The 26,441-nt window shown below is 36.3% G+C and overlaps 1 protein-coding gene across 5 annotated transcripts in view; it reads left to right on the top strand.

Annotated features, from left to right (window-relative positions):
- The window catches only part of LOC129733279 (protein Wnt-2), a 117,529-nt gene extending 92,868 nt beyond the window's left edge, over positions 1-24,661 (top strand). For 3 of the 5 annotated variants that reach the window (XM_055695035.1, XM_055695034.1, XM_055695033.1), the window contains 9 exons: positions 12,993-13,175; positions 14,413-14,580; positions 14,648-16,687; positions 16,748-16,969; positions 18,517-18,879; positions 18,939-19,009; positions 19,084-19,218; positions 19,280-19,880; positions 19,935-24,661. In XM_055695035.1, the coding sequence (XP_055551010.1) occupies positions 12,993-13,175; positions 14,413-14,580; positions 14,648-16,687; positions 16,748-16,969; positions 18,517-18,879; positions 18,939-19,009; positions 19,084-19,218; positions 19,280-19,370 (3,273 nt within the window). In that variant the 3' untranslated portion in view covers positions 19,371-19,880; positions 19,935-24,661. The remainder of the gene's footprint in view (positions 1-12,992; positions 13,176-14,412; positions 14,581-14,647; positions 16,688-16,747; positions 16,970-18,516; positions 18,880-18,938; positions 19,010-19,083; positions 19,219-19,279; positions 19,881-19,934) is intronic. The other 2 variants (XM_055695037.1, XM_055695036.1) reach the window with 1 other exon arrangement.
- Positions 24,662-26,441: the final 1,780 nt, after the last annotated feature.

The following is a 26,441-nucleotide window of genomic DNA, read 5'->3' as shown; positions in this document are numbered from 1 at the left end:
TTTCTATTCATTTTTGTTGGCTGGGGAGACGACCAATCGCATTGAGCATATCGCGTATCGATGAAGATGCAATGTTGAGAGGCGATGTTTAGAATGTCGTTGATTGATTTTGAATCAATCTGGCACTTGATCGTTGTTTTTTAACTAATACCATATGAAGAAAAAAGACGTTTCTTAGAAAAGTCGAGTAATGAAGACTTTGCAGCTGACAGTAATAACGAATATGTTCCTGGAGTCGCAATAGCAAACGACGAATCTGTGAAGTTTCTCGGAGAAGACGTTTAAAATAATATTTGGCTTCCATATTTCATCAATTTCTCCATGGGCTACAATAAAAAAATACACATGGGTCGAAAACGACCCGCCCACGTAAGATTAGTTGTTTTTTTAACGTAAGTCTACGGTTGAATCCTACCGTAAAAACTTTTTATGAGATGCAAGAGAAATCTGAATTTACACTCTCAGGGCTAGACGGAACCTTTCGTTCAAAACTGTGGAGTTTTAGATAACTATCATGAGCATAGGATCACAGAAGCTTTTAATTAACTGCCCGTTAACGAAACGGAGAATCTACTGTGATATGCCCTGGTGAAACGAAATACAGCGCCGAGCTACGCTAAGCCAGAACGAGATCCAGAGTCCGATTCTGTGAGGACATTCTAACTCTGCTTGACTCTGCTTGAGCGATGTCCAATCTGACAAGTAGGTTTAAATCCCTACGAATGATAAGTCCTAATTGCGAAAACAAACAAATCTTAACAATTAAAATTACATTTTTTCTAACAGTGTTGAGAAGTCAACATTTGTGATTGGCCACACATACTCATTATTTACTATTTTTATCATAAATACTTAAGCTACTAATAAATACTTAAGTACTTATTAAAAAAGCGGTGTCCAAAGAAGACAGTAACCACCAGGTCGAAGTTGATGCTGGCGGAACGTTAAGTTGGTGGGGTTTATACCGAAGCCGGTCAAAAAAAAACATAAAGAAACAGCGGTCTATGCTTTTCTTGATATAAAGGGAGCTTTCTATAACATGTCCTTTGCATCAATTCACACGGCTCTACAAAATAAATGAGTCGATAATTCTACAATGAGCTAAATTCAAGCCGAGCTTTCGAGCAGGAAGATCACAGCTGCATTGGGAAATACATCTGTCACAGTTGAGGCAGTAAAAGGGTGTCCTCAGGGAGGAGTTCTCTCTTCACTGCTATGTTCACTGGTGCTCTTCTCACTAAGCTATCGTAGCTAGGCTACGAAGTCATTGGTTTATGTCCTGCAACTCTTTCTAGTCGAATACAAACGGCTTAGAAGAAGGGTTGAACGTAATCCCCACCCCCAGTCATTATACCCTTTACCAAGTGAAGGGTGCATTCAATCACTCGTCCACTATTGAATGGGATCAGACTGAGTTTCAGCAATAAGACCAAATATCTCGGAATCATTCTGGATAAAAAGCTGATTTGGACTGTTCAACTAGAATACTCTATCAAGAAGGCAACTCCAAAGATCTAAGCTTGCAGTGGGGTTTGAAACCACAATTAGCACTCTGGTCTTACATCACCATTGCTCGGCCAGGGTCTACTACAACAGGCTGAAACACGAAAGGCTGCAATCCGAAAGGCTGAAAGCTACATAAGGCTGAAAACACGAAAGGCTGAATCACGAAAAGCTGAGAAATCATGAGGCTGAAATTCACAAAGTTCATTTCTAAAAAAACACTCGCGGCCTACGGCCGACTCGATTGTCCGAAATGTATGCTGTCCTTACTCGCTATCGCTCGTTCGGACTAAACTAGGGGAACACTCCTACGAGTCAGTAGACCTAGGAAAACGAACGAACCTATACAGAGATGATTTCTGCGGGGGACTGCCCCCCCGCAGTGGCCGGCGCTTCCGACGGCGGGTCGCCGGCGCACACTCGCGGCCTTCGGCCGTCTCGCCCTGAATCATCAAGGAAACGTGTACAAGAGGCAAGTGTGTATAGATTCAAATGTCGCCGAAAATTAATTTTCCACTGCACAAACCAATTAATACTCAAACATTGAAAACTGTCACCTTATAAAGGTTTGTTACCCATGTGTCCGAATTTTTCAACGATTATGATTCAAGTTACAAAAGTTTCAGCCTTTCATGTTTCAGCCTTTCGTTCATTCAGCCTTTTGTGGTTTCAGCCTTTTGTGCATTCAGCCTTTCGTTATGAAACATACTTTTCAGCCTTTCGAATTTCAGCCTTTCGGGTTTCAGCCTTTTGAGTTTCAGCTTTTCGTTACTAACCCGCTCGGCCACGTATAACCTACGCAGTCTAGGGTAAATAAAACGAAAGCTCGGGTAAAATTTAACAAAGCTCAACAACTGGCCTGTCTTTCAGTTGCCTGTGCTCTGCGCACAATGCCAAGCCATGGAAACCATGCTCTTCTTACTACCTCTACGTCTGCATGTGAAAAAGAAGGCAGAGCTTGGTGCACTGAGGCTACAAAGAAACACAACAATGCTCGAAAACTACCTAACGGGTCACCTAAGCATCTTAAAGGGGGTCAAGCTATCACCTTTAGTAACAACAGTCTCAGACTGGATGGAAGCAAAATCTAACATGGGCGTTTCATATCTGGTGATTGACACAGATCGTTCGGTTTGGAACAATGGAGAGCAGAGTATTCCATCGGGCATCATCCGATTGTACACGGATGGCTCAAAAATCGGGTCCCAGACTGGGTCAGGGATCTACGAACCAGTCTACTATCTCTTGGAAAAGTGGCCAACGGTCTTTCAAGCAGAGGTTTACGCAGTATATATATATGTGCTACGATATGTCTGATGCGCAACTATAGACAGGCAAATATCGGAATCTTACCAAACAGTCAGGCCGAACTGCTGGCATTAAAGTCTGCCACATGTGTTAACAGACTAGTCTGGGAGTGCATTGCAACACTCAGGGAACTTTTCCGCCTCAACAAAGTTATGATGCTTTGGGTACCCGGACATTGTGGAATCGAGGGAAATGAACATGCCGACAACCTGGCAAGACAAGGATCTGCTCAGTAATTCATTGGACCGAAACCGTTTCTGGGTACCTCCATATCGGCCATTAAAAGCGAACTAAGTACATGAGAAAAGTTAGAAATAGCATCTCATTGACAACGTGCACAGGGTTGTCATTGAAAGAAAATCGGCAAAGTCCCAACCGACAATTACCGCTGCTGCAACGCTGAACCTGAGAGCTCAGCGCATTTGCTTTGCTTTTGCGGAGCTCTTGCTTCATCGAGGTTCAACTTCTTCGGAAGTTACCTCTCAACTCCATACCGGGAATGAAGCACCAATCCCAAAACGGTCACCGATTTTAACAACCATGTTGTTCCGAATTGAGGCACAGGCTTACAATCAACTAGCTCAACTTCATCAATAAGCTCGAGCATCCTGTAATCTGTGTAAAGCTATCGAGGCCAGCCACAAAAGACAATCATTTCTGTCGCAGTGGCACTTCTGTCCAATGCCCTACAGGCATACAAAAAAAAACTATCATGAGAGGTAACATATCATTTTTTTTAGGTTTGTTATACTCAACTGTACTCCAAAATATATATTTCATGGATTGATTATTTAATTTTGTGTACTGTCTTTTTCTTTGTAGTTACACTTAGCTTCTAATACTATCGTACGTGTAAATGTTTTAATATTGTTGATGTCCTGTCGTACTAATGATAGAACAATAGAATAATGTTGCATTGCACAGATTTGCGATACTCACTAAATTAGGCGTAATCTACCCTTACCAATAAGATTTGTTGATTGAAGTATTTTGTTTTAGTTAAACAATCTTACTTGTAATCTACTCTTACAAGTAAGATTGTTACGCTTGTGTTCATTAAAAAACGTGAAATTGTGGCGTGCTAACATATGGCAAATGGGCCCTTTCACATGTTTGGCTAGATATGGCAATCAAGAGGTATCCATAATAAAAAAATATATATACAGTACTTTAATTCAACTCATATTTGTACAGGGTGCCTAAACATTGTCAACGACATTATACTGCCTATAATCGCATATCAGTCCCTTCTGGAAAATCAACGAGTTGAGAAAACAGCGTTTGAAGATATTTTGTTTTTTTTTTTTTGTTTTGGGATTTGAACCTGTTTGGAGAGGGTTATTCTTATTTTTTCGACATAATGTAATGAAATAGACCCTAATCATAACTTTTTCGTGAAAACTACACTGCCGCTATTCGCATAATAGTCCTATGTAAAAGTTGAGAGTCCTATGTAAATTTTGCGAAAATGGGTCCATTTTGGTATGTTTTTCAAGAAAAGCCATCAAAAAAGTAAGGTTTGATTCCCACAATCTCGATTTTAATGGCTACTCTTGTAGAGCATACCAAAATGGACCCATTTTCGCAAAAAAAAAAACAAGAAAACATAGGACTTTTACATAGGACTGTTAAGCGAATAGCGGCAGTACAATGAAAAATAAGGAAGAGACTGATATACGATTATTAAGGCCATCGAGTAGCAAAATAATCGCATACCAATCCCACTTTCAACCGCTCGGTGTAGGGGTAATCATAATTTTCTCAAGTATTTTGAATATGGGCAGACGTGTATGGCCGTAGACAGCTTCTAAATATGCTGCATGGAGAATGGCGGAGACGTCCACCCATTACTTACCCCGACTTCAAGGTCGTCGTTGAAAAGGTAAAATATAAGGTTGTAGTCTTGAATATGCTGCTGGATAATTTCCTTTCTTACGTCTTCAGTGTTTCGCAACACGTGCCGAATAAAATTATTCCGCATTAGTCCGTGCATTTAGCATATTGAAAAAATGGTGTTGAGAAAGAGAAGTTTCCAATTTCATTACAACAGTGACTTGACGGAAGACGACGGCGATGAAAAGAGGTACGAGCTGTTTTTAACTAAGCAACTTAAAACGATTTCTCCTGAGTTCCGACAATTTCAACTTGAAAGATCATTTCAAGTGAGCAGATCATCCTCAGGAAATTAACTCCTTACAGAAAACAGCTTTGCTCAAGGCTATTATCCCTCTGATTGACGAAACCAGAAGCCTTTCGGGAACTAACTTTCAAAAAAAGTTACAGTTTCAGTATCTACTTAAAATTATCTTTTTTGTGGAATTTATTTGATACAAACTTGCTTATTAATTATTTGATGTTTTTTTTTCAACAGTAAAAAGTTTAAAAAACAACACCAAGTCTACGTTAAAAGGATTGAAGAAAATATATGACCTTACTTTTTTCTGAGTATGGTGGGACTGACATGCGGTTATTTTTAAGATGGGACAATTCGACCTCGAATTTTTTTCTGACTTACTCAAATAAAACATACTCTTTTGTTTTCTTAATCGATAGTAAAGCATGAAATGGATGAAATCTGATATTTAACTCAAAAACGATGAAAATCCTTATGGGACTGGTATGCGATTATAGGCAGTATAGTATGGTACATTTAGTGGTAATTATTGGAATGCAGAATAACATACTTATTTAATATGTATATGTACAGTATTCCAAAAGGGCGGATAGCTTTTTTACGATGACAAATAATCAAATGATATAAATTAAACTTAAATTGTTTAAAGTTCGCCAAAACTATACAAACAAAAATTGTAGCAAAATTTGCTTTTCCCAGAGTTTACAAGGGCTAAAAGAATCAACTAAATAAAATAAAGGACCAAACGAACAATGACAATAAACATGGTAAAATCTGTTTTAGTTGCTGGTAAGCTTGTTATTAGGAAACGCTGCGAATAAAAGCTTTAAAATGTATTACTATGAATGTTTTGCCTGGATGAAATATCTGTACCAACGCGAAACGTTATTCTTCTTTATTTTGCAAGAGTAATTTTCTAAACAAGTGCATGTATTTCGGCGTACAATTAGTTTAAAATAAGGTAGCTGCAAAACCTTTGGTTACAGAACAGAACATATATTGTTTTGTACACTTGAAAACCAAAAGAATTTCTTGTGTAAAAACTTGAAGTTATATAGAAAACATTTTTCATAAGTCCAGGATGGAGTAACGCATCTGTTATATAATTGAAACATAAATTCACCGACAGGTTCATAGATATGTGGTTCAATATTTTTCAATTTACGACGGTTGGACGAACAGTCAACATTAAATAGCAGTGACATGATTCATTTTGATTTTGTTAACATATATTATTCCTCAGTACATCGTTTTTAATGACATGAATAACTTAACAGACCATCGTTTTTCCTTATGTTTTCATATACACTAAGGTCGCTCTTTACGCGTTTTTTACGCGGTTTTTTACGCGGCTTTTTTTACGCGGATTCCGGAATTAACGCGGTTTTTTTTACGCAGATTCCGGAATTTACGCTGTTTTTTTTTACTCGGATTTTGGTTTCCTTTCACTCGGAATGCAAAATCAACGATGGTTTTTTTTACGCGGTTTCTTTTTACGCGGCACGTATCCCCCGCGTAAAAAGCGACTTTACTGTATTATGGATGGGTCATTGCATGTCAAGTGATCAGGCAAATGCAGCGACCCTCTTCGATTCGCTTCAAAATGAATAAAATGAATTGTTTTAGGTCGAAACTGAAAAATCCACAGTTTTGGGTCAATCGGACAACCCCCTTCAATTGCGGGGCCTTCCATTTTTGTATTTTTTGACAAAAAATCATTCTCCATGTTTTGGAAAAACATCATATCTCAGAGGCCGCAAGAGCTACAGACAATATGAGACACTCTTTTTAAAGGTTATTAAATTTACAATCGAATGGCATCATCAGATTTTGCAAACAGTGTTGCCAATATTGATATTTTCGCATTTAAAAACTAAAACTTCGTTTATCTCAAAACACCCCCATTTTTTTTTAAATCCGATGTCATCAATGTGTTCAGCGGAAAATTTTACATAAGAATCACCTATCCACAAAATGCAATATGCGCCGTTGCGGAGATATTCAACGTTTAAGATAACGAGTTCGATAAATTCCAACAATACGCCTACAAATGCGATAAGCCTTATTAAAACGCATCCCAAACTAAATCACCGCTTCAAATCTCAAAAACTGGTTTCTCATATTCTACTTGATGGTACCTGAATTAACAGCCATTAAAGTTCAACGTGCGTTTCATAAATTATATTTATTTAACAAGTTTGTCAGAAATAACCATTTGATTTTTGTGACACGTGACGACTTTTGTTTAACTTTTGGAGTTAAATTGAAATAGGTACCCGATCAGAGCTTGACAATGTCTTCATTAAAATGATAGCGTCAGCTTGAGGTGTCGCCGAGTACATTCCTCAGATCCCTGGAACAGATTAAATTGAATCGAACCTGGCCAAAGAGATTCCCTTTGGGTTCCCAGAATTTTTGACCAATGTAAAAGTTGCAGAACAGTGTGAGATGGAAAGGGAACAAAAATTGGGAAGCAAAAAAGATTAACCAATTGATGTTACGAAATAAGAGTAGTAAAAAGACAATTAGGAAAAAATATATAAACAATTTTGTGGTCAATCGTTCTTCGTACGAATTTTCACACCAGCAACAAAATCTTTTGAATAAAGGCCTTAACGTTGCTAGTAAAGCGGGCAATGTGTGTAGTTTGCGAGTATGCGAAAATGAACGAGAATAGAAGGTGTGACTTTAAGCTTAGAAAAAATTTCCCTCGTTCAGACGGGACTCGAACCCGCAATCTTCGTTGTCTCCGGCAAGGTGTTTTAGCCAATTAAACTACTGGGAAAGGTATAACTCACCCTAAACCAAAGTCGAGTTACTCTCTACTATTGTGTTCCCGTATCTCAGCACGCCACGATGAACAGCACACACTGCCCTGTGGAAGTTTATTTCTGTAACTGAGAGAGTGGTCTCTCAGTTACAGAAATAAACCTTCTCGGTAATGAAGTGTGGGTTTCTCATGGCCTTTTTGATGGTTTATTCCTTTGTTTTCATAATGTGGTTTCTGTCAAAACATACGCAGGTTGATTTGAGTTTTCACGACAGTGAAAGAAAAGGTGTGTTCAATAGATTGGAGTTTAAAAAGTAAGTGTACAGCTGAAAATCACAATCGCTCGCACTTAACATCACGAGAATGGATTTTGTTCAAACTTTGGTCTGGTGTTCAACGTTTGCAAACTATATGCGGAAGCCATGAAATCAGTTCGGCCAATATTTCGCAGCTAGACAGAAACAATGCTGCAATCCGCTGAATTACCATGGCGGTGCTCGCAAGAAAAAAATTAAAAATCATTTCGTCGTGTTTTCATGACAGGTTTCATGAGTACAATCAGGAAATAGTAGAAGGTCGGAAGACATGCATCCAATGTGATGCAGCACTGAGAGCGGAGGTTGTGAGGATTAATTCGCAAGATAGAATGATGGATCAGGAAACAGGTGTAGCAATCGGTAATAATAGTATACCTCAGCACAAGTAATGTTACAAGCATTATAGTTAACATTCAATATTTCCTTGTTATAGATACTGGTGAGTTGAAACATTTAGCTGAAGAATTGGAAACTCCGCATGAACTGAGTAAAAGTATTTTTCACATTATATTCTTTACAACATGAAAACGTTGGAAATGAAATGATTAGCTCACTTCTGCGATGTCATTATTATTTTCATTGATTCTTACGCGAGCTGTTGAAAGAATCTCCACAATTTTATACTACACTTTTATTTCACTTCACTTTTCCCTTATCACGCGCATTTTAACGCTTACATAGCGCCTTCTTCAGTGCCTAGATGGACTGCTGAGGAAATAGCGAACCCTTTTAGTTTTTATAGCTAAGTAGGTAAAGGAATTGGACAAATTTGAAGTCAGAGAACGTAAACAACTTGAGTTAGGTAAAGGAACGTGCGGCCTGGGGATCCATGCCTTGTCGGGGAATTTTAGGCAGGCATTTGAAAAGCCATGAGAAGTGGTTATCTGTGAAAGAAGCTATAAATCTTTCGGAAGATTGACTTATCTCCCAACGATGTGATAACCTTTGGAAAACTAAAGTACACAGTTCGAACCATTCCTCCAGTTCGAACCATTCCTTCCAGCATAAAATGGCTGTTTTTTACCATATGATCCACCGGATGGAATCTTTACCTCTCAGTAATGAAGGAAATAAAAATGAAATGGAATATATTTTTCAAATTGGTGAGCAGAATGGATATAATAGAAGCACCATCCAAGCTATTTTTGATAAAAAGAAACGAACCCTCATCTTACACAACACTCACACCGCTAACAGAAGATCGGAAGAGGGTAGTTGTTGAATATGATGTTAGTTTTACTCATCAACTTTGTAAAAAAATTGAGGAAATTTGGGATGTTTATTATCTACAGTAGTAGAAATAACCAACTTAAAACAAGATTGAATTCTACTAAAGGCTCGGAAAAGGGAATAAGTCACCATTTTAGATCCAAAATAGCTGAACATATTTTTCATGAAGATCACCCTATGACTACCGACAATATTAGTCTAGTTCGATCTGTAACATCCCCTTGGAAATTAGATGTCGCAGAAAGTTTGGGAATTTTCAAACAAAACCCAGCTACTCGTCTTAACAGAGATCAAGACAACCACTTCTCATGGCTTTTCAAATGCCTACCTAAAATTCCCCGACAAGGCATGGATCCCCAGGCCGCACGTTCCTCTACCTAACTCAAGTTGTTTACGTTCTCTGACTTCAAATTTGTCCAATTCCTTTACCTACTTAGCTATAAAAACTAAAAGGGTTCGCTATTTCCTCAGCAGTCCATCTAGGCACTGAAGAAGGCGCTATGTAAGCGTTGACATGCGCGTGATAAGTGAAAAGTGAAGTGAAATAAAAGTGTAGTATAAAATTGTGGAGATTCTTTCAACAGCTCGCGTAAGAATCAATGAAAATAATAATGACATCGCAGAAGTGAGCTAATCATTTCATTTCCAACGTTTTCATGTTGTAAAGAATATAATGTGAAAAATCCTTTTACTCAGCTCATGCGGAGTTTCCAATTCTTCAGCTAAATGTTCCAACTCACCAGTATCTATAACAAGGAAAAATTAAATGTTAACTATAATGCTTGTAACATTACTTGTGCTGAGGTATACTATTATTACCGATTGCTACACCTGTTTCCTGATCCATCATTCTATCTTGCGAATTAATCCTTACAACCTCCGCTCTCAGTGCTGCATCACATTGGATGCATGTCTTCCGACCTTCTACTATTTCCTGATTGTACTCATGAAACCTGTCATGAAAACATGACGAAATGATTTTTAATTTTTTTCTTGCGAGCACCGCCATGGTAATTCAGCGGATTGCAGCATTGTTTCTGTCTAGCTGCGAAATATTGGCCGAACTGTTTTCATGGCTTCCGCATATAGTTTGCAAACGTTGAACACCAGACCAAAGTTTGAACAAAATCCATTCTCGTGATGTTAAGTTCGAGCGATTGTGATTTTCAGCTGTACACTTACTTTTTAAGCTCCAACCTATTGAACACACCATTTTTTTCACTGTCGTGAAAACTCAAATCAACCTGCGTATGTTTTGACAGAAACCACATTATGAAAACAAAGGAATAAACCATCAAAAAGGCCATGAGAAACCCACACTTGAGATGTGAAATAGTGCTTTTGTTTCGTGTGCGTTTCGAACTCGTTATCTTAAACGTTGAATATCTCCACAACGGCGCATATTGCATTTTATGGATTGGATGATTTTTATGTAAAATTTTTCGCTGAACACATTGGTGACATCGGATTTAAAAAAAAATTGGGGGTGTTTTGAGATAAACGAAGTTTTAGTTTTTAGACTAAAAATATCAATATTGGCAACACTGTTTGCAAAATTTGATGATGCCATTCGATTGTAACTTTAATAACCATCAAAAAGAGTGTCTAATATTGTATGTAGCTCTTACGGCCTCTGAGATATTATGTTTTTCCAAAACATGGAAAATGATTTTTTGTCAAAAAATACAAAAATGGAGGGCCTCGCAATTGGAGGGGTTGTCCGATTGACACAAAAATCTGGATTTTTCAGTTTCGACCTAAAACAATTCATTCTATTCATTTTGAAGCAAATTGGAGAGGGTCGTTGCATTTACCTGATCACTTGACATGGAATGACCCGGATGCTTTGTACTTTATTAGTTGAAAACAATTTGGAACGCGTACTTCCATTGTAAGAAAAAATAGAATTGTTCTTGAATCTATCAAAAAATTGTTTAAATCATAGCCTTTGAAAATATATTGTAAATTTCTCTTTTTTATTAAAATTTCGTGTTACAAAAAGTAAAGAAAGAATTCATCTTTTTGTTTTTACAACTAAATCTGGTTTTTTTTATCATTCTTTTTATTCAAAAATAATTTAAGTTATTAAGTTTAAAGTTTTTTTTAAAGCATGATTCCCTAAAACTAATCACCAGATAGCTTTTCAAACGACTAAAGGTTTCTGAACTGCAATGCTTTAAATGAAATGGAAGTCAAAATTAATATGCTTCTTTAGAAAATTACTCCCATGTCTAAAACAATTCTCCTCTCAACGTGTGCAAAGTTACCATGCCACTTGAATTGTGACGATGGTTCATTTGTTATGGAAACCATCTCATGCTGAAAATAGACTCCAAGTTTACTTACTATTGTGTTATTTCACTCATATAAGTAGATAGGTAACCTACCTTTAAGTTGTCTACCGATTTTTGAATGCATATAATAGTTTGCGCATTTGAAGAGGGTTTTGAGCGGTTTAACTCATATAATATTTGGGGCTTTGAACGGAAGAAAGAACGTGATGGTAAAATTTGAAATCAAATCACAGAGATATAAAAAATAGTGACATTTTTTACCTCCATGATTGATACCTTCAACTGTGTAGCAGAGTAAGGTCATTTAAAGATATTGTCATGTTAAAATAAACCCAGCATACTTGCATGTTTACCGACGGACATCTCAGAAAGATATTAATACACCATGCAAGGTTCATTCTTATAACAATCAACTTTCATAGAGATGAAGATAGATATAAATAAATAAATAATAATAAGTTCGAAAATCTCACGCACACTGGGGTTTTTAGATTACTCGAAATTAGGCTGCTGCAATCAAACTTTTGATAGTCGCATAAAGTTGCGGTTAACAAAAAAAAACACATTTAATACCTCAGCTGTTTATTACATTCTCGTTAAATCACCACTATTAGAGTAGTAGTAGATACTATCATTGGAGATCTTCTTGTTTCGCTCTACAAATCGCACACATATACACATATTTACGCAAAATAATGATCCTTATTAGATCTTTTTGCTAGTGCAATAAACAAACGATACCAAATGAGACAATACTGATAACACATTCACAAACATTTTATAGGAACAAACAGTAGACAATTTTGTGAGTAGACAATCTAATTATACGAATGCTATTTTGAACTTACCGATTCAGTTTTTTACGACTTTTTTCCCGCAAACAAATATTTATTCATTTTTAAAGTTTTTCTTCTTTTATCATTCAACAACTTAGTCAATAAATATACTTTCACGTTACTTTAGTTGGAGTTCAATGTTAGAATAATTTTTTTCTAGTTCATGCGGTATTTCAAACCTGCTTTCTTCTTAGTTGGGAGAAATGAAATAAAAACATAAACACAAACAGCTAATATATTCTAGACCATTGTTTAAAAGCGTAAGCCTCTCACACAGTACTGGCTTTCGAATTATTGATTTGCACATTATTCAATATGAAAAAAAGAGCTACAATAACTAATAATAATGTATAGAACAATATTCCTTCAATTACGCCGGCGAATTTGTTGCTGCCTTTACATTACATTATCACTATACTTAATTTGTATGTTACAGTTCCTTTTGTTCATTTATAGTATACCCTTCACTTTTTCCTAGTAATAATGGTAACACAGTTACAACTTTCTTCCGATGTTTTGCTAGGCTTTCAACGGCAACTATTGCGAATCTAGATGTTTATTTCATTCAATATTTATTTCATTTGTTTGCTTATTATTTAGTCTGATGCCGAACGGGCAAGAGCCGAAGCAGCAGCTTTGCAAGAGAAATTAGAAAAAAGCCAAGGAGAGGTTTACAGACTCAAAGCAAAACTAGAAAACGCACAAGGCGAACAGGAAAGCTTAAAACAGGAAATGGAAAGAAGTCAAACCGGAATACAACGAATTGTTAGCGAAAGAGATAAGGTAAATGCTAACTTCCACAACTCAGAAACTCTAATCACACCAATCACATTCGTAAGACGTAATGATACTCAACAAAACTAGATCGGAAAAATAAATTTTAGAAAAAGCTCTTTTTTTAACCATCCTTCGACGAATGGAAAGCTTTAAAATCGAAAACATTTTGCATACCTTCACTTAACCTGTTGCATGGTGCATGTTCCGGTCCACATGTGTGGGTTTTCAACGTCACACTGGTTTGAAAACGTTGGACAGGGATGATTATAACAAGAGCTTCGTACGGTTTCATGCAAATAAAACAGAATACGGAGTGTGGGGATCTTGACACAACGATTTTTTTGCAGAAATTATTCCACAAGTGATACTGTAAACACTGCACTGCGTTCTTCTAGCTTTTGGTTACATTGAAACGCGTTTCTCCCTGGTTATGGCTACACTATTGCTTCTTTTTAACCGATTAAACAAAAGAAATTCAACGAATCTCATCTCTTTGGTTTTACATATTTAAACTTAACGAGTGATAGATTCTTATTTTCGAGTATATTTTAATAGGCCTACAATGCAAGTTATAAAGGTAGGTGAATGTCCCGAGTACATTGATATTGCACAGCGTGATGTACGGTAGGAATGAATCTAATGATCTTGTGCTGTCTAATTATCATCATGTATTGTAACTTTGTGTTGTGATAAATAATTTGTCTGCTCATTTACCTAGACTATATAGTGGTAAATACACTATCTGTGGAAAATCAATGTGTACATATAACGCCTATATATCGTATTGAAAGTAACTATTGATACTCAATTAACTTTAACCCATGCTTCAAAACATAACTTTGAAACAATACTGTCTTTTTCCTGCCTCCATAATCAAGTTGAATTGTGTATAAGCAAGCAAAAATAGTATTTTCTTGGTATTCAGCATCCGCTTTCAGTCTTCTTACTATTTCATTAATGGTTGAACAAAACCTGCTATTCTCTATTCCCGATAGGTTTCAGTACCTGTAATTATCACCCAAAACTTTCAGATGTTGACACTTATAATCAACTTAATCCAGAGATAAAAATCTTACCATTTCCATAAGGTTCTTCAGTGATCATCAGCAAGATCCCCATTCTCCTATTGTCTCACAGCACTAAACTTCAATGCGCATCATACAATTTTTCACTATAGTAACATACATGCATAGAAACACTCCAATAATGTAACGCTAGTACACTCACCTTTACAAACTTTTAGGCGTATGGTGAGCTGGATAAGATTCGCGAAGAGCTAGAACGAAGCCAAGCAACGCTTGGAAAATCTCAGTTACAGCAAGAGAAAATCCAGAATTCGCTCGATAAGGCCCAGAATGAAGTGGATCATCTCCAAGAGAAACTAGACAAAAGTCTTGGGGAAGTTAGAAGGGTACGTATGATTCAAGCTGTGAAATAATTGTCACGAGTTAGATAATCATTCATTATACTTTTTACAGCTGCAACTTGAAAAAGAAAAAATTAACTATGAATTCGAGAACACCCAGTCACAACTTGACAAACAACTTGGCCAGTCTTCTCGAATTCAAAAAGAAAAGGAAGCTATCCAGATGGATCTAGAGCGCTACCGAGATAAGGCCGATAAATTACAAACGGCCATGAGTCGGTTACAGAAGGAAAGGGACGTATTATGTGACGAACTGGAGAAACTGAAAGAAAAGGGAGAATCTTCCCAGAGCGCAGCCCTCAAATATCAACGCGAACGTGATGCCATTCAAACCGAACTTGAAGTTGTGAAGGAACGTTGGGAAAAGGCGCATCAAGTGCACCAAAAACTTCAAATGGAACGGGACGATGCAGTAACGGAAATTGACATCTTGAAGGAGAAGTTAGATAAGGCTCTGTACGCTAGTCAGAAACTAATTGATGAAAAGGACAACTCAAATAAGGAGTTTGAAAAAATGCTAGAGAAATATGATCGAGCACAAAACGAAATCTACCGGTTGCAGTCCAGATGTGATACAGCTGAAGCAGACCGCAATCGAATTGAGGTTGAAGCCGAAAGATCAGCTCTGTCTGCAGCAAAAGCAAAGGAAGATCTCAGAAAATTGCAAGAAGAAACTACTCGACTGCAAGAAGCATGCGATCGTGCAGCTATGCAACTTGGGCGGTCCAAAGAATTGGAAGATAAGGCGAAGGAGGATGTTGATCTCATACGCGAACGACTGGATAAAATACAGGCCGATCTCCGAAGAGCACAATCTGAAAAGGATAATTTGCAAACCGAAATCGAGAGGCTCACGTATGAATTAGATCGTTCTCATAATAGCTACAACAAACAGACCGCTGCACTTGATGCTGCACAAGAAGAAGCGGCACGATACAGCTTAGAGATCGAAAAAATGCGAGATCGTTACGAAAAAACCGCCGCAGAGATGCGTCGTCTACAAGAGAATGAAGCGTTCTCCAGAGAATCGCGACGTCTGAAAGAAGAAAATGATCGACTTCGCGACAAGTACGAAAAAATAATGATGGAATTGGAGAATTTCCGTAGTAAATCACAGTACGAAGAAGAATCGCTTGAAAAGTACAAACAGAAATTCGAAGCTCGTGAAAACGAATTTCAGACCATTGAGCTTAAATTACACGAAACTACTTTGCAGCTTGAATTGGCGCGCCAAGAAGTTCAAAAACTTATATCGAACCAAGATAAGCAGCGGACTGATGCCGAACGTGCTCATATCGAATACGAAAAAATTCGCGATAAACACGAGAAACTGTTGAAGGAAGTTGAACGGTTGCGACAGAATCCAGGCTCAGCCGTAAGTCCAAGTGCATTGGCTGCTGCCTCCGTGGGCATGGGAGATAAGGCAGAGCTAGACAGATTGCGTGACCGGTTGGAAAAGGCATTACAAAGTAGAGATGCTACCGAAATGGAAGCTGGTCGTCTAGCTAAAGAGTTGGAAAAGGCACAATTGCATCTAGCCAAACAGCAGGAAGCTTATGAGGCGACAAGAATTGAATTTGAAAGGATGTCAGCAGAACTAACACGGGTTCTAGAGAGGTTAGAGAAGTCGGAAGCTGAAAAAGAAACTCTCAGGCAATCCACTAAGATATACGAAAAGCATCACCAGCAGCATGCTAGCAATCACATAGAACAAAACGTGCTGAAAATAGAAGCTGACAACAAACAGCTGATGGCGGAACGAGATCAACTCGTAATGCAACTAGAAAAGAGTCAAGACATGCTAATGAGCTTCCAGCAGGAACTTAATGCTGCTGAACTTGAACTACAACGACAGTGTGAGGAAAACCGACGACTAAAAAATTCACCACAAGGTGGTCATGCTCAAAACCAAGCCAACTCTCAAGAAATTCAAAATTACAAGAAAGAAGTAGCACGCCTAAAGCAGATGCTACAAGACACCGGGGCTCGTGGTGATAGTGAACTTGAGCAGTGGCGTAAAGTTGTCGAACAAGAGAAAAATAGAGCAGATCAGGCTGAAAAGGCGGCCATAGAACTTCAGAAGCGGATGCAGGTTTGTCATTGGATTACAATATATATTTAAAAGTTGTATCAAAAATGTTATTTTCAACAGGTTATGGAACAGCAACTGAAGCAACAGTTACTACAAATGACTAACATGCAGAAACAGATGACGCAGCAACAGCAGCAGCAACAGCCTCCTACACCTCAGCAGCCACAAGTCAATCCAAAGGAAATGGAAAAAGTTCAAGAAGAACTCAAAACTGCCATCACTCAGCGAGATCAATTCCAAAATCAACTTGAGTTACTGGTACAGGAACTGGAAAAAAGCCAGGTAATATAATAATATAATAATTTGTTTCAAGTTTCAGGATTTCAGATCACCACACAAAAATTCTCGGATAGTACACTGCACAATGGTCCAGAAACTGTGGTGACCATAAAAAACGACTGTGTTCGATGTATTTAATTTTAACAAAATTCATAACTTTTGAACCAGTTGATCGATTTTCGATCTTTTTGGGTCAAATAAAGGTAATTACGTCTAGTTATAAGAAAAAATACCAAAAAATAAATCTGGGTGCTTTTATATGCATAATGTATAAAATTATTGAAATTTTCGTCTTGTTTTTAAATTAAATTTACTCAAATTTAAAAAATAACATATTTCTAAAGTTCCTCCATTTATAGAGTCAAGTATGCCCTTCGAAATGAGACCAAAAGATATTTTTTATGTTTGCCCCAAAATGAATGACATACAAATGAAAAACGCATAGCTTTGAGTAAAATTGAGATATTTACGATGTCAGCGTTGCAAATTAATTCTCTTAAAAAGCTCTAAAAGTCGTTCAAAGACAGTTTTGAGATGAAACTTGAAATAAAAAAGTCAGAGCGTAAAATATGTTTTTTCAATATAAATCGGTTGTTTTCAAAGATAAAGAAAAACTTTTTTCACAAAGTTACTTAAAATTAATGGAGCTATAACATTGTAGAACAAATTTTTCTTCGATCTACAAAGATAAAAAAGTTAGATACTTGATTGCATCGAAAATGTTGGTCACCCTAATTTTTGAGAATTTTTCAATGAGCGCTTTATCATTTGTAACAACTTTGTAGAAGAAAATTTTTCTCTGAAATGTTGCTATAGAGCTCTAGACCCAAATTTCTCCCTAAATTAGGTTTCTGGACCATTGTGCACTGTTTCTATACTATAACAGCTGATATTTATTGACTAGTGTTAATAGTTTCTTGAAACACGCTCTAGACAAAAGCTCAAACTCATTAAGATGTTTCTGATGTCTCGGACTGAATTTCTATTTTTAACAACGGCTTTTCCCCGTTAACACGCAAGTTCATTAAGCAGACAGTATGTGAAGTAGAGAGAACGAAAACTAAGCGAACTGGAAATATGATACAGATTTGGAAAAATATACCGCATCCCGACGGGACATGAACCCGCAATCTCCCTGTCTCCGGCATGGCGTTTTGACCAATTAAACTACGGGGGACGGTGGTACTGTTCCACAATCTATATCGTATCACATCCCGCTGCCGACTTATTCTATTGCTCATCCCTAACTACACACACTGCTGTGCAAGCATTATTTATGGACTGAAAGGAATGTCTCATCACACACAGCTGATGCTGACAACTCTTATAGACCTGTGTGATCGAGACCGAAGTCAGTCTGTGTCGTCCCGTCGGGATGCGGTATATTTTTCCAAATCTGTATCATATTTCCAGTTCGCTTAGTTTTCGTTCTCTCTACTTCACATACTGTCTGCTTAATGAACATGTTTCTGATGTTTCAAGTTTGACCAATAAAAAACACCTTTCACGGAATAACAATATTAGATCACTGTTTGTATAATTCCGTTTAGATGGAAGCTCAAGATGCAGCCAAAAAAGCCCAACAACACCAACAACAGCTACAACAGATGCAACAACAAATTCAACAACTACAGCAGCAACTTCAACAAGCAACGCAAGCAGCCAATCAGAAAGCCGCCCAGAATGCGGGTATATCGGAACAGGATCGGAAACAGTTGGAGGCGCAAATGAAACAAATCGAAGACGCTACCAGGCTGCTAGAAAGTGAACGCAAGACTTTCGAAGATCAGCGTAAAGTCATTGAAAACAAGCGCAAGGATTTGGAAGAAAAAGAAAAGAATCTCGTAGAGTTTGATAAACAGCTGAAAAAACGAAAAGAACAGATGGATCAACTGGAAAAATCACTTCAGAAGGTAAATGTAGTAGTATTATTATTTACAACTATTCAAAACAAACGAATTCTTATGTAAAGGCTGGAGGAACTGCAGCTGCGGCAGGTGAACTGAACAAACAGTTAACAGAAACACAAACACAACTAGACAAGTGAGTATATTTGGCAAATTTAAGGCAAGTAAACATAACAGAAAATTACATACAATATTTTTAACTTCTAACAGAGTTACCAAAGAGTTGGAGAATGCCAAAGAAGATGCTCAACGTTCAGCAGCAGAAACGGAGAGATTACTACAACTGGTGCAAATGACACAAGAGGAACAAAATCAGAAAGAAAAGACTATCATGGACCTTCAACAGTAAGACCAAATTAATTGTTTCATCCTAATGATATATATTACATGTTTCTTGCCGTTTCAGAGCTTTAAAAAATGCTCAAGCGAAACTCAAGACAGCACAATCACAACCACAAGACGCTGGACCAGCTGGTTTCCTGAAAAGCTTTTTCTAAACGGTATGTTTGCAAAAACGCAACATCCTGTCTGTCACACGAGATCCTACATTGCGAACACGTTCGTATCACAAAATTATTTCAATAACAAAAACGGCAGTAGCAGCACTTTGTTACGCGAAAATTTTCAGATTTATATGATTATCTTGAATTCTTAGCATGAGATATGCAAAATGAATAGCAATTGTCGCAGCGGAATCAAATTTTCAATCATTCTTCTACATTAAAAGCAAAATATTACCACTTGTTCATAAGCAATAAATCATTTGTAAAGATCGCGTGCGTGTATCGATTTAGCGAGGTAATTGTTACAACTACAATATATAACAAATTACAATGCTGCCATACTGAATAATTTAAGTAAACATTTAGATAAACACTACGGAATCGTGATATTCATCTAGTTGAAATCGCTAAACACAAAATTCTTTGAACAGTGCATGAGAATTCGAGATAGTCATTGTGCTGCTGAAAGTGTAGATAATAATTGTGAAAAGTATACACACGCAGGTAAGGTGTAATATTTCTCATATTTTCGCATGTTACTAATTGTTATCTTTTTAGTGTTGGTTTATGAGCTTCGAATATTCGAATCACCGGCGTGGTAATGCATGAAGTTAATACATCTCGTCCGACTTTCTAATATGGAGGATAAGTACCATAATAACCACTCACAATCCCATTTCAATTTTCACTTTCAATCAAAACTTACCTGGCTATCAATTTCCCCTACCAAAAATAAATAGGCTAAAATAACTTCATCATTTCCACCATAACGCAGATAATTGATTGTAGAGTTGTAGTGTATTATAAAGTCCTATTTTTTCTCTCTCGCGCTTTCTTTGATAAGTAACGGCTTGTACCTGCTCCGGGGTACTGTTAAAGCCGTCTTAGTCAAAATCGCTCCGCAATACTAACATTTACGGTAATAAAGTAATGCAAGTCTTAGAAATTGATCATTCTTTGCGAAACGAACAAATTGTAAAGTAATTCAAAGGAAAGCAAGAAGAAAAATAGACAATAATTTAGCGGAACATATTATATAAGAAGAATAAACTCGTCATTTGGTGACAAAAATGCGCAGACACTCTGTTCCATTGAACGAGATATAATCTAAGAGCATATGAAAGCTTTCGTGAGTACCAAACAGTAAACCAACAGTATTGCATTTTTTCTGGTCAAATCACGATCATTGAAATCGAAATTCTGAAGTTTATATTTTCTCCTTCACTATTTCCATATTTTCTCAGAATAACTGGCTAGCCAAATATTGGATATTTTCTGTGCTTTATACTAATGTCGCTCACACTATGCTAACATCTGCACCAAACTGTTAAATTTGAAAATAAAACTGAACGGTAAATGCTTGATAACCTTCACCAAATCTATGTGCGCATAAAAATCGACAGATATTCTCACCCAATCATTAATACTATTCCGTCTATCGTTTAAATTATCAACAAACAATTGAAAATAATGAAAATGATACAAAAACTCAGCATGTATGTGCGTGTATTATTTATGTCTAACGACTATAGTTTTACTAGTACGGAGAAGTTATAACCATTATAAATAAATTGTCATACAGATATGATATTGATATTGTTAACGCAATATTTTGAATGCAAGGCATACCTAAACAAAAAAAAGTAAAATATACAACAAAATATAGTCCCTTATGACAAACAAACAACTGAGAGGTTATCATACCATTATATTGCACCAAATATTTTGTTGCATCATTAGGTCTCACACTCACAATACATCCTTCCTATTATTTTTTTTTGTTGGGCATTACTATACACTAGAATCAAACGACGTTATATATATTAATGATAATTATCGATACGATGCACGAAAGGTATAGCAGAAGACACCACTTAACGATTTTAGGTTGACTCTCGGTTCAATATGCTGTTGCAACTTTTTGGCTATGACGTCAACAATATGTTTGTTGTTTGCTGTCGATTTTTAGCGTGCAATAAATATGCACTATAGTCGCAGCTATTTTCGCTGTTCTAGCTTTGTTATTCTAGAAAACAGGTTATGCTGGAAAAAGGTTATTAAACCGCAAGATGGGATACATTTCGCGTTTTCCGACCGATTTTATAACCTTTATTTTAGTATGACAAAGGTAAAAACTCGAAAATAACCACATTCATAAACGACTTTAGTGTTAGAAAAGTCCAGATCGTGAGGGTGAAGTGATATCTAACTTGAATCTTAGGAATAAGAATTCAGGATTCCAAAGTATGAGAAGACAACCTACCATTATCTCTGGGCTGATAGAAATTTCCATATCACTCAATTATTTTTTTTGCCGTTAGATCGCAATCACAAACAATTGATTCCATTGCACGTATGCTTGAAGAAAAGATGAAACGGTTTTGCTAGCGTTATAAAAACTAATAGAACATTTGAAAAATTTAGTCGTTTCTTATAGTTGCCAGAAATTCATTTCAATTACTCTGCACTAGAATTCTTTGGCTCTACGACTGATTATGAGTCAAGTTATGCTTGATTTGTTCATTAAAACAATATCGTAATGTCAAGTCATTATTTTATCGATCTCAATTGATTTCGATATTTAGATAACCTAATAATTCTGCTGCTATTTAAACTCAAACCATATATCATAAAGATGTAGAATAAAACAATGTAGATATCCTGGAGCCAATTTACCGCGCTGATAACCGAAATGTTTCTCCAGCATATATTGCTGATATCAGTCATCAATATGCGGTTCATGTTTTAGACATTTTTCAACGAGCGAAGTAATGTGGTATAGTTTGGTTCAAAACCATAAAAGCTGGTATAAACGGTGTTCACTCCTCTCTACGTACGCTTTTTGTTTTACCGAGAACACATTTTATTCAGGTGTTACGAGAGAGTATTATCATCAGAATGAAATAGCGTAGTAAGTCCAAAAGCACAAATTTTCGCAGAAGTGATAAAGTAAAGGGAAGTAAAGAATTTCTATCTGTGCTAACGTCAATTTTAGTACATCGAATTTGTTAATATTTCCGTACAAAGTAAAATTTCCGCAAAGCTTTTTTTACGTACGTAGAAAAATGAGCATTTCGTATATCATTTTCACTGTACGTAATGGATTTGGTGAGTATCAAAGTCGTGAAAGTGTGTTGCCTGTTGCTACTCTAACAGCATTCATGACAACTTTGAATAAAACTCAGAACTAATTATTTTTTATTGGAAATCGGTTCAGTTAGCGATCTTTCGAATGAATTTTTTCAACAAAAATATTCATTTATTAGTAAAAATTTAACTGCGTTTAAACATGTGGAATAAGTTTTCATACATCATAATACTCCTGTGTTCAATCAGGAGTGAGTGCTATTTCGAAGAAGTATATAAAATATTGATAATTTAATAGCAATGGAATCTCTTGGCTTCAAATGTATGTCACATAAACAAAAGATATAACATCCAAGCCGGAATGTAACACCTATACTTTACTTTTCCGTGTAGAGTAGGGAGGGATAAAAGTTCTCACCTAATTGTTTTCGCGGCAGAACTATTGCAAAAAATGCTATAATAAAAATCGGGTTTGTTACCAAGTATTACGTGAGCCTTCTGTCTTCGAAACGAATTACCAGAGTTTTTCAAATTTTGTTTGTAGCATGTAATTTTCACTTTTGAAAAAAAATAATCATATGCGAACTTTTATCATGTATGCGGGCAGTGTACATGGCAAAAATTCGCACTGTATGTATTTATTACAACCCTTTAAGAAGTATTTTTTGCTAATTTTGCACCAATTCTTACTAGCTGATCAGATTCTTAGAAAAGTCCAATGTATTTTGAAGTTTCGGATATAGATTAAATATTCAGCATTTGATACTGCATATAGTAAAAGATTCTTAGCAACAACATCATCAACATCCTACAAGCACGATAAGCGTCCAATGATCATGAAAGACACAGTAGAGTCTTTTAGTAGATTACTTTATTGAAATATGTTCTTGCCTAGTCTAATTATTACCTTTATCTTTAAAGAAACATTGTTTTACCATTATTTGTATCACTAGGTAATTTCTGTATTAAAAATTTGTTGAACACTATCCTAATAGTAAGACGCTTATTATTAGTCTAAATGCTGCAAAATTTCGAAACTGCGAAAAGAAACGATACAACGGCCGTTTCATTCTCTTGAGTAGAAACTGATATTGAGTGTCACCCGTGTCAATTCTCAGTGAAAATCATGTCAGTGAAATAAATAAAATGTCTAAATTAATGCCGAAATTATTTGATCTAAGCCAATCTATTGCATGAAGTCAATGAAGTAAATAAGCTTAGGTAACACAGCGAGTGCGAAATCACAGTACCTAATGCTGCCAGCTTATGGTTTCTGAGATATGACATTTTTACAAAACATGGAAAATGAACTTTTTTCAAAATATGGCAAAATGGAAGGCCCCGCAATTGGAGGGGGTTGTCAGATTGACACAAAACTTTAGATTTTTCAATTTTGACCTGAAACAAGTCATTTTATTCATTTTGAAGCAAATCGAAGGGGGTCGTTGCATTTGCTTGATCACTTGGTATGGAATGACCCATTAACATTTCGTCTAAGGTAACCTAACTGCAGTTACTTCACTGCAATCCCGATCAGAAGAGCATAACTAAAAAATTACAAAATTCTATCAACGCGAGATACAAATAATATATTTTGATACAATTTTGTATTTTTCCATATAATTTTGATAACAAAATTGAATCCGAATGTGTAATAATAACAAAACCTGAAATGAAGTAGTTCTAAAACAAGTCTAACTAATTTTTCGTTTTTATCAAAACCTGTTGTTTCTAACAATGTTTGTTATTATATTGTTCTATATACTATCTTATTTTGTTAGAAAGCTGATACATTAGTAACAAATTTCGATATGTGTTTGATACTAGTAGAATCATTTCTGTTATGATTTCTGTTATTTTAACACCTAACGGGATCAAATTGAAGACACAGCCTGTAAGGTTTTTCCCGTAACAAACTAACAGCTTCTGTTACATTTTGGTTTTTTCCTTCTGATCGGGATTATAATACTAATTGAAGGGTAACTATATGTATTCACTAATAATAGAAAAATAGTGTTACAACTAGATACTTGGTTCAACACATTCGTTATTCGCACTCAAAAAAAAAAATATGTAAATTCTCCAATAGCACCTACTTTAGAATCAGTTCGATTCTGATGGCGCACATTGGTTCGATTTGAGTATAAGTTTTCTCAGGAGACTCTTGGATTACTTGAATATTTTGTATTTCGTTTCAATGATAGAGGATAAAAATAATAATGATAATAGTTCAATATATTCGAAAAAAAAATCCTGGAAGTTTTTTAAAATTTTGGCATATTCTAGTAAAAAATTGAATTTTCACGGAGCAAACAAAATACAATACAATAGGACGAGGCATATCGTGCGAGTTAGGTTGTATAATATTATAACTCTACTCAATGGGGGCTTCTTGAATTTAAACGGTATATATATATATATATATATATATATATATATATATATATATATATATATATATATATATATATATATATATATATATATATATATATATATATATATATATATATATATATATATATATATATGTATATATATATATATATATATATATATATATATATATATATATATATATATATATATATATATATATATATATATATATATATATATATATATTAAAAATATTTTGTGCAAAATAGAATTATTACGGTTTAGTAAACATTGAGTTATGTGATCAGCTATTACAAAATTTTTAAATTCTCGCTCTAAAATTTTCTCAAATTTTAACAAAATCCTTCAACCTTGATGTCTTAAAGTATTTTAAAAGTGCCTTATATACTCAACCAAAGCTCAACAATGCTAGTAAAACTGTTTCATATTTTTTTTTTTTTTTTTCCTCACATAACATTTATTTGACACGGCACAAATACAATTTAATGTTTAACGGCGCCAATTATATCTGATGACTTAAAAACTAAAGCAAATTTTTTATCCTCGCTGCCGACTACGAGCTGAAATTAAGTCTAACTTAAAACTAGCATGGGATTTCCAATCAGTGTTTTGTTGTTCAATGGTCGTCTGATAATCGTCGAATGGCATGTATGGATTCGTTCTGCTGAGCCACGATGTCGTGAGTTGGGACAGAGGCTCGTAGTCCTTGGGTCCTGGTTCTGTTGTGCGGGGTCTGGTTGCTGGTTTTGTGCGTAAGGTTCAAACGTGTTCTTGTCGTTTTGTTGGGTGTAGACGGAGGGGAACGGGACTAGACTGGGGCGTGGATGGATTTCAGGAAAACGTATATAAGGGACATGTAGGATAGGTCACGGCTCGCCAAGACATCACGAACAGGAACAGCCGGCTGTCTACCCTCGGCCTGCAGGGAAGCTATTAATTTAGACCTGGCGTCACGGTGTACAGGGCATGACCAAACCACATGCTCTATGTCGTGATAACCTTCACCACAGGCACAGATACCACTTTCCCCGAGCCCAACACGACGGAGGAGCGCGTCAAATCTATAGTGATTGGACATAAGCCGGGACATCACGCAAATGAAATCCCGACCTACATCCAACCCCTTGAACCACGGGTTCGTCGATACTTTGGGGATTATGGAATGTAACCACCTTCCCAATTCCCCTCTGGTCCAAGCATTTTGCCAACTGATGATCGTATTCTGACGTACAAGTGCGAAAAATTCATTAAAGGCAATTGGTCTTTCATAAATATCACCGTTTGTTGCGCCCACCTTAGCCAAAGAGTCCGCTTTCTCATTACCCGGTATCGAGCAGTGAGAAGGGACCCACGCTAAGGTAATCTGAGTAGATTTTTCGGATAAAGCACTCAGATGTTGCCGTATTTTCCCCAGGAAATACGGAGAGTGCTTAACATCTTTCATCGATCGGAGAGCCTCAATGGAACTGAGACTGTCCGTAAAGATGAAATAATGGTCCGTGGGCATTTTTTCGATAATCCCTAGGGTGTACTGAATTGCAGCTAATTCTGCGACGTAAACAGAAGCAGGATTATCGA

The sequence above is a fragment of the Wyeomyia smithii genome, chromosome 3 (genome assembly GCF_029784165.1).
Source record: "Wyeomyia smithii strain HCP4-BCI-WySm-NY-G18 chromosome 3, ASM2978416v1, whole genome shotgun sequence".
Classification (NCBI taxonomy): Eukaryota; Metazoa; Arthropoda; class Insecta; order Diptera; family Culicidae; genus Wyeomyia; species Wyeomyia smithii.
Note: the sequence above shows the minus strand (reverse complement) of the source record. Positions and strands in the feature narration are given on the sequence as shown.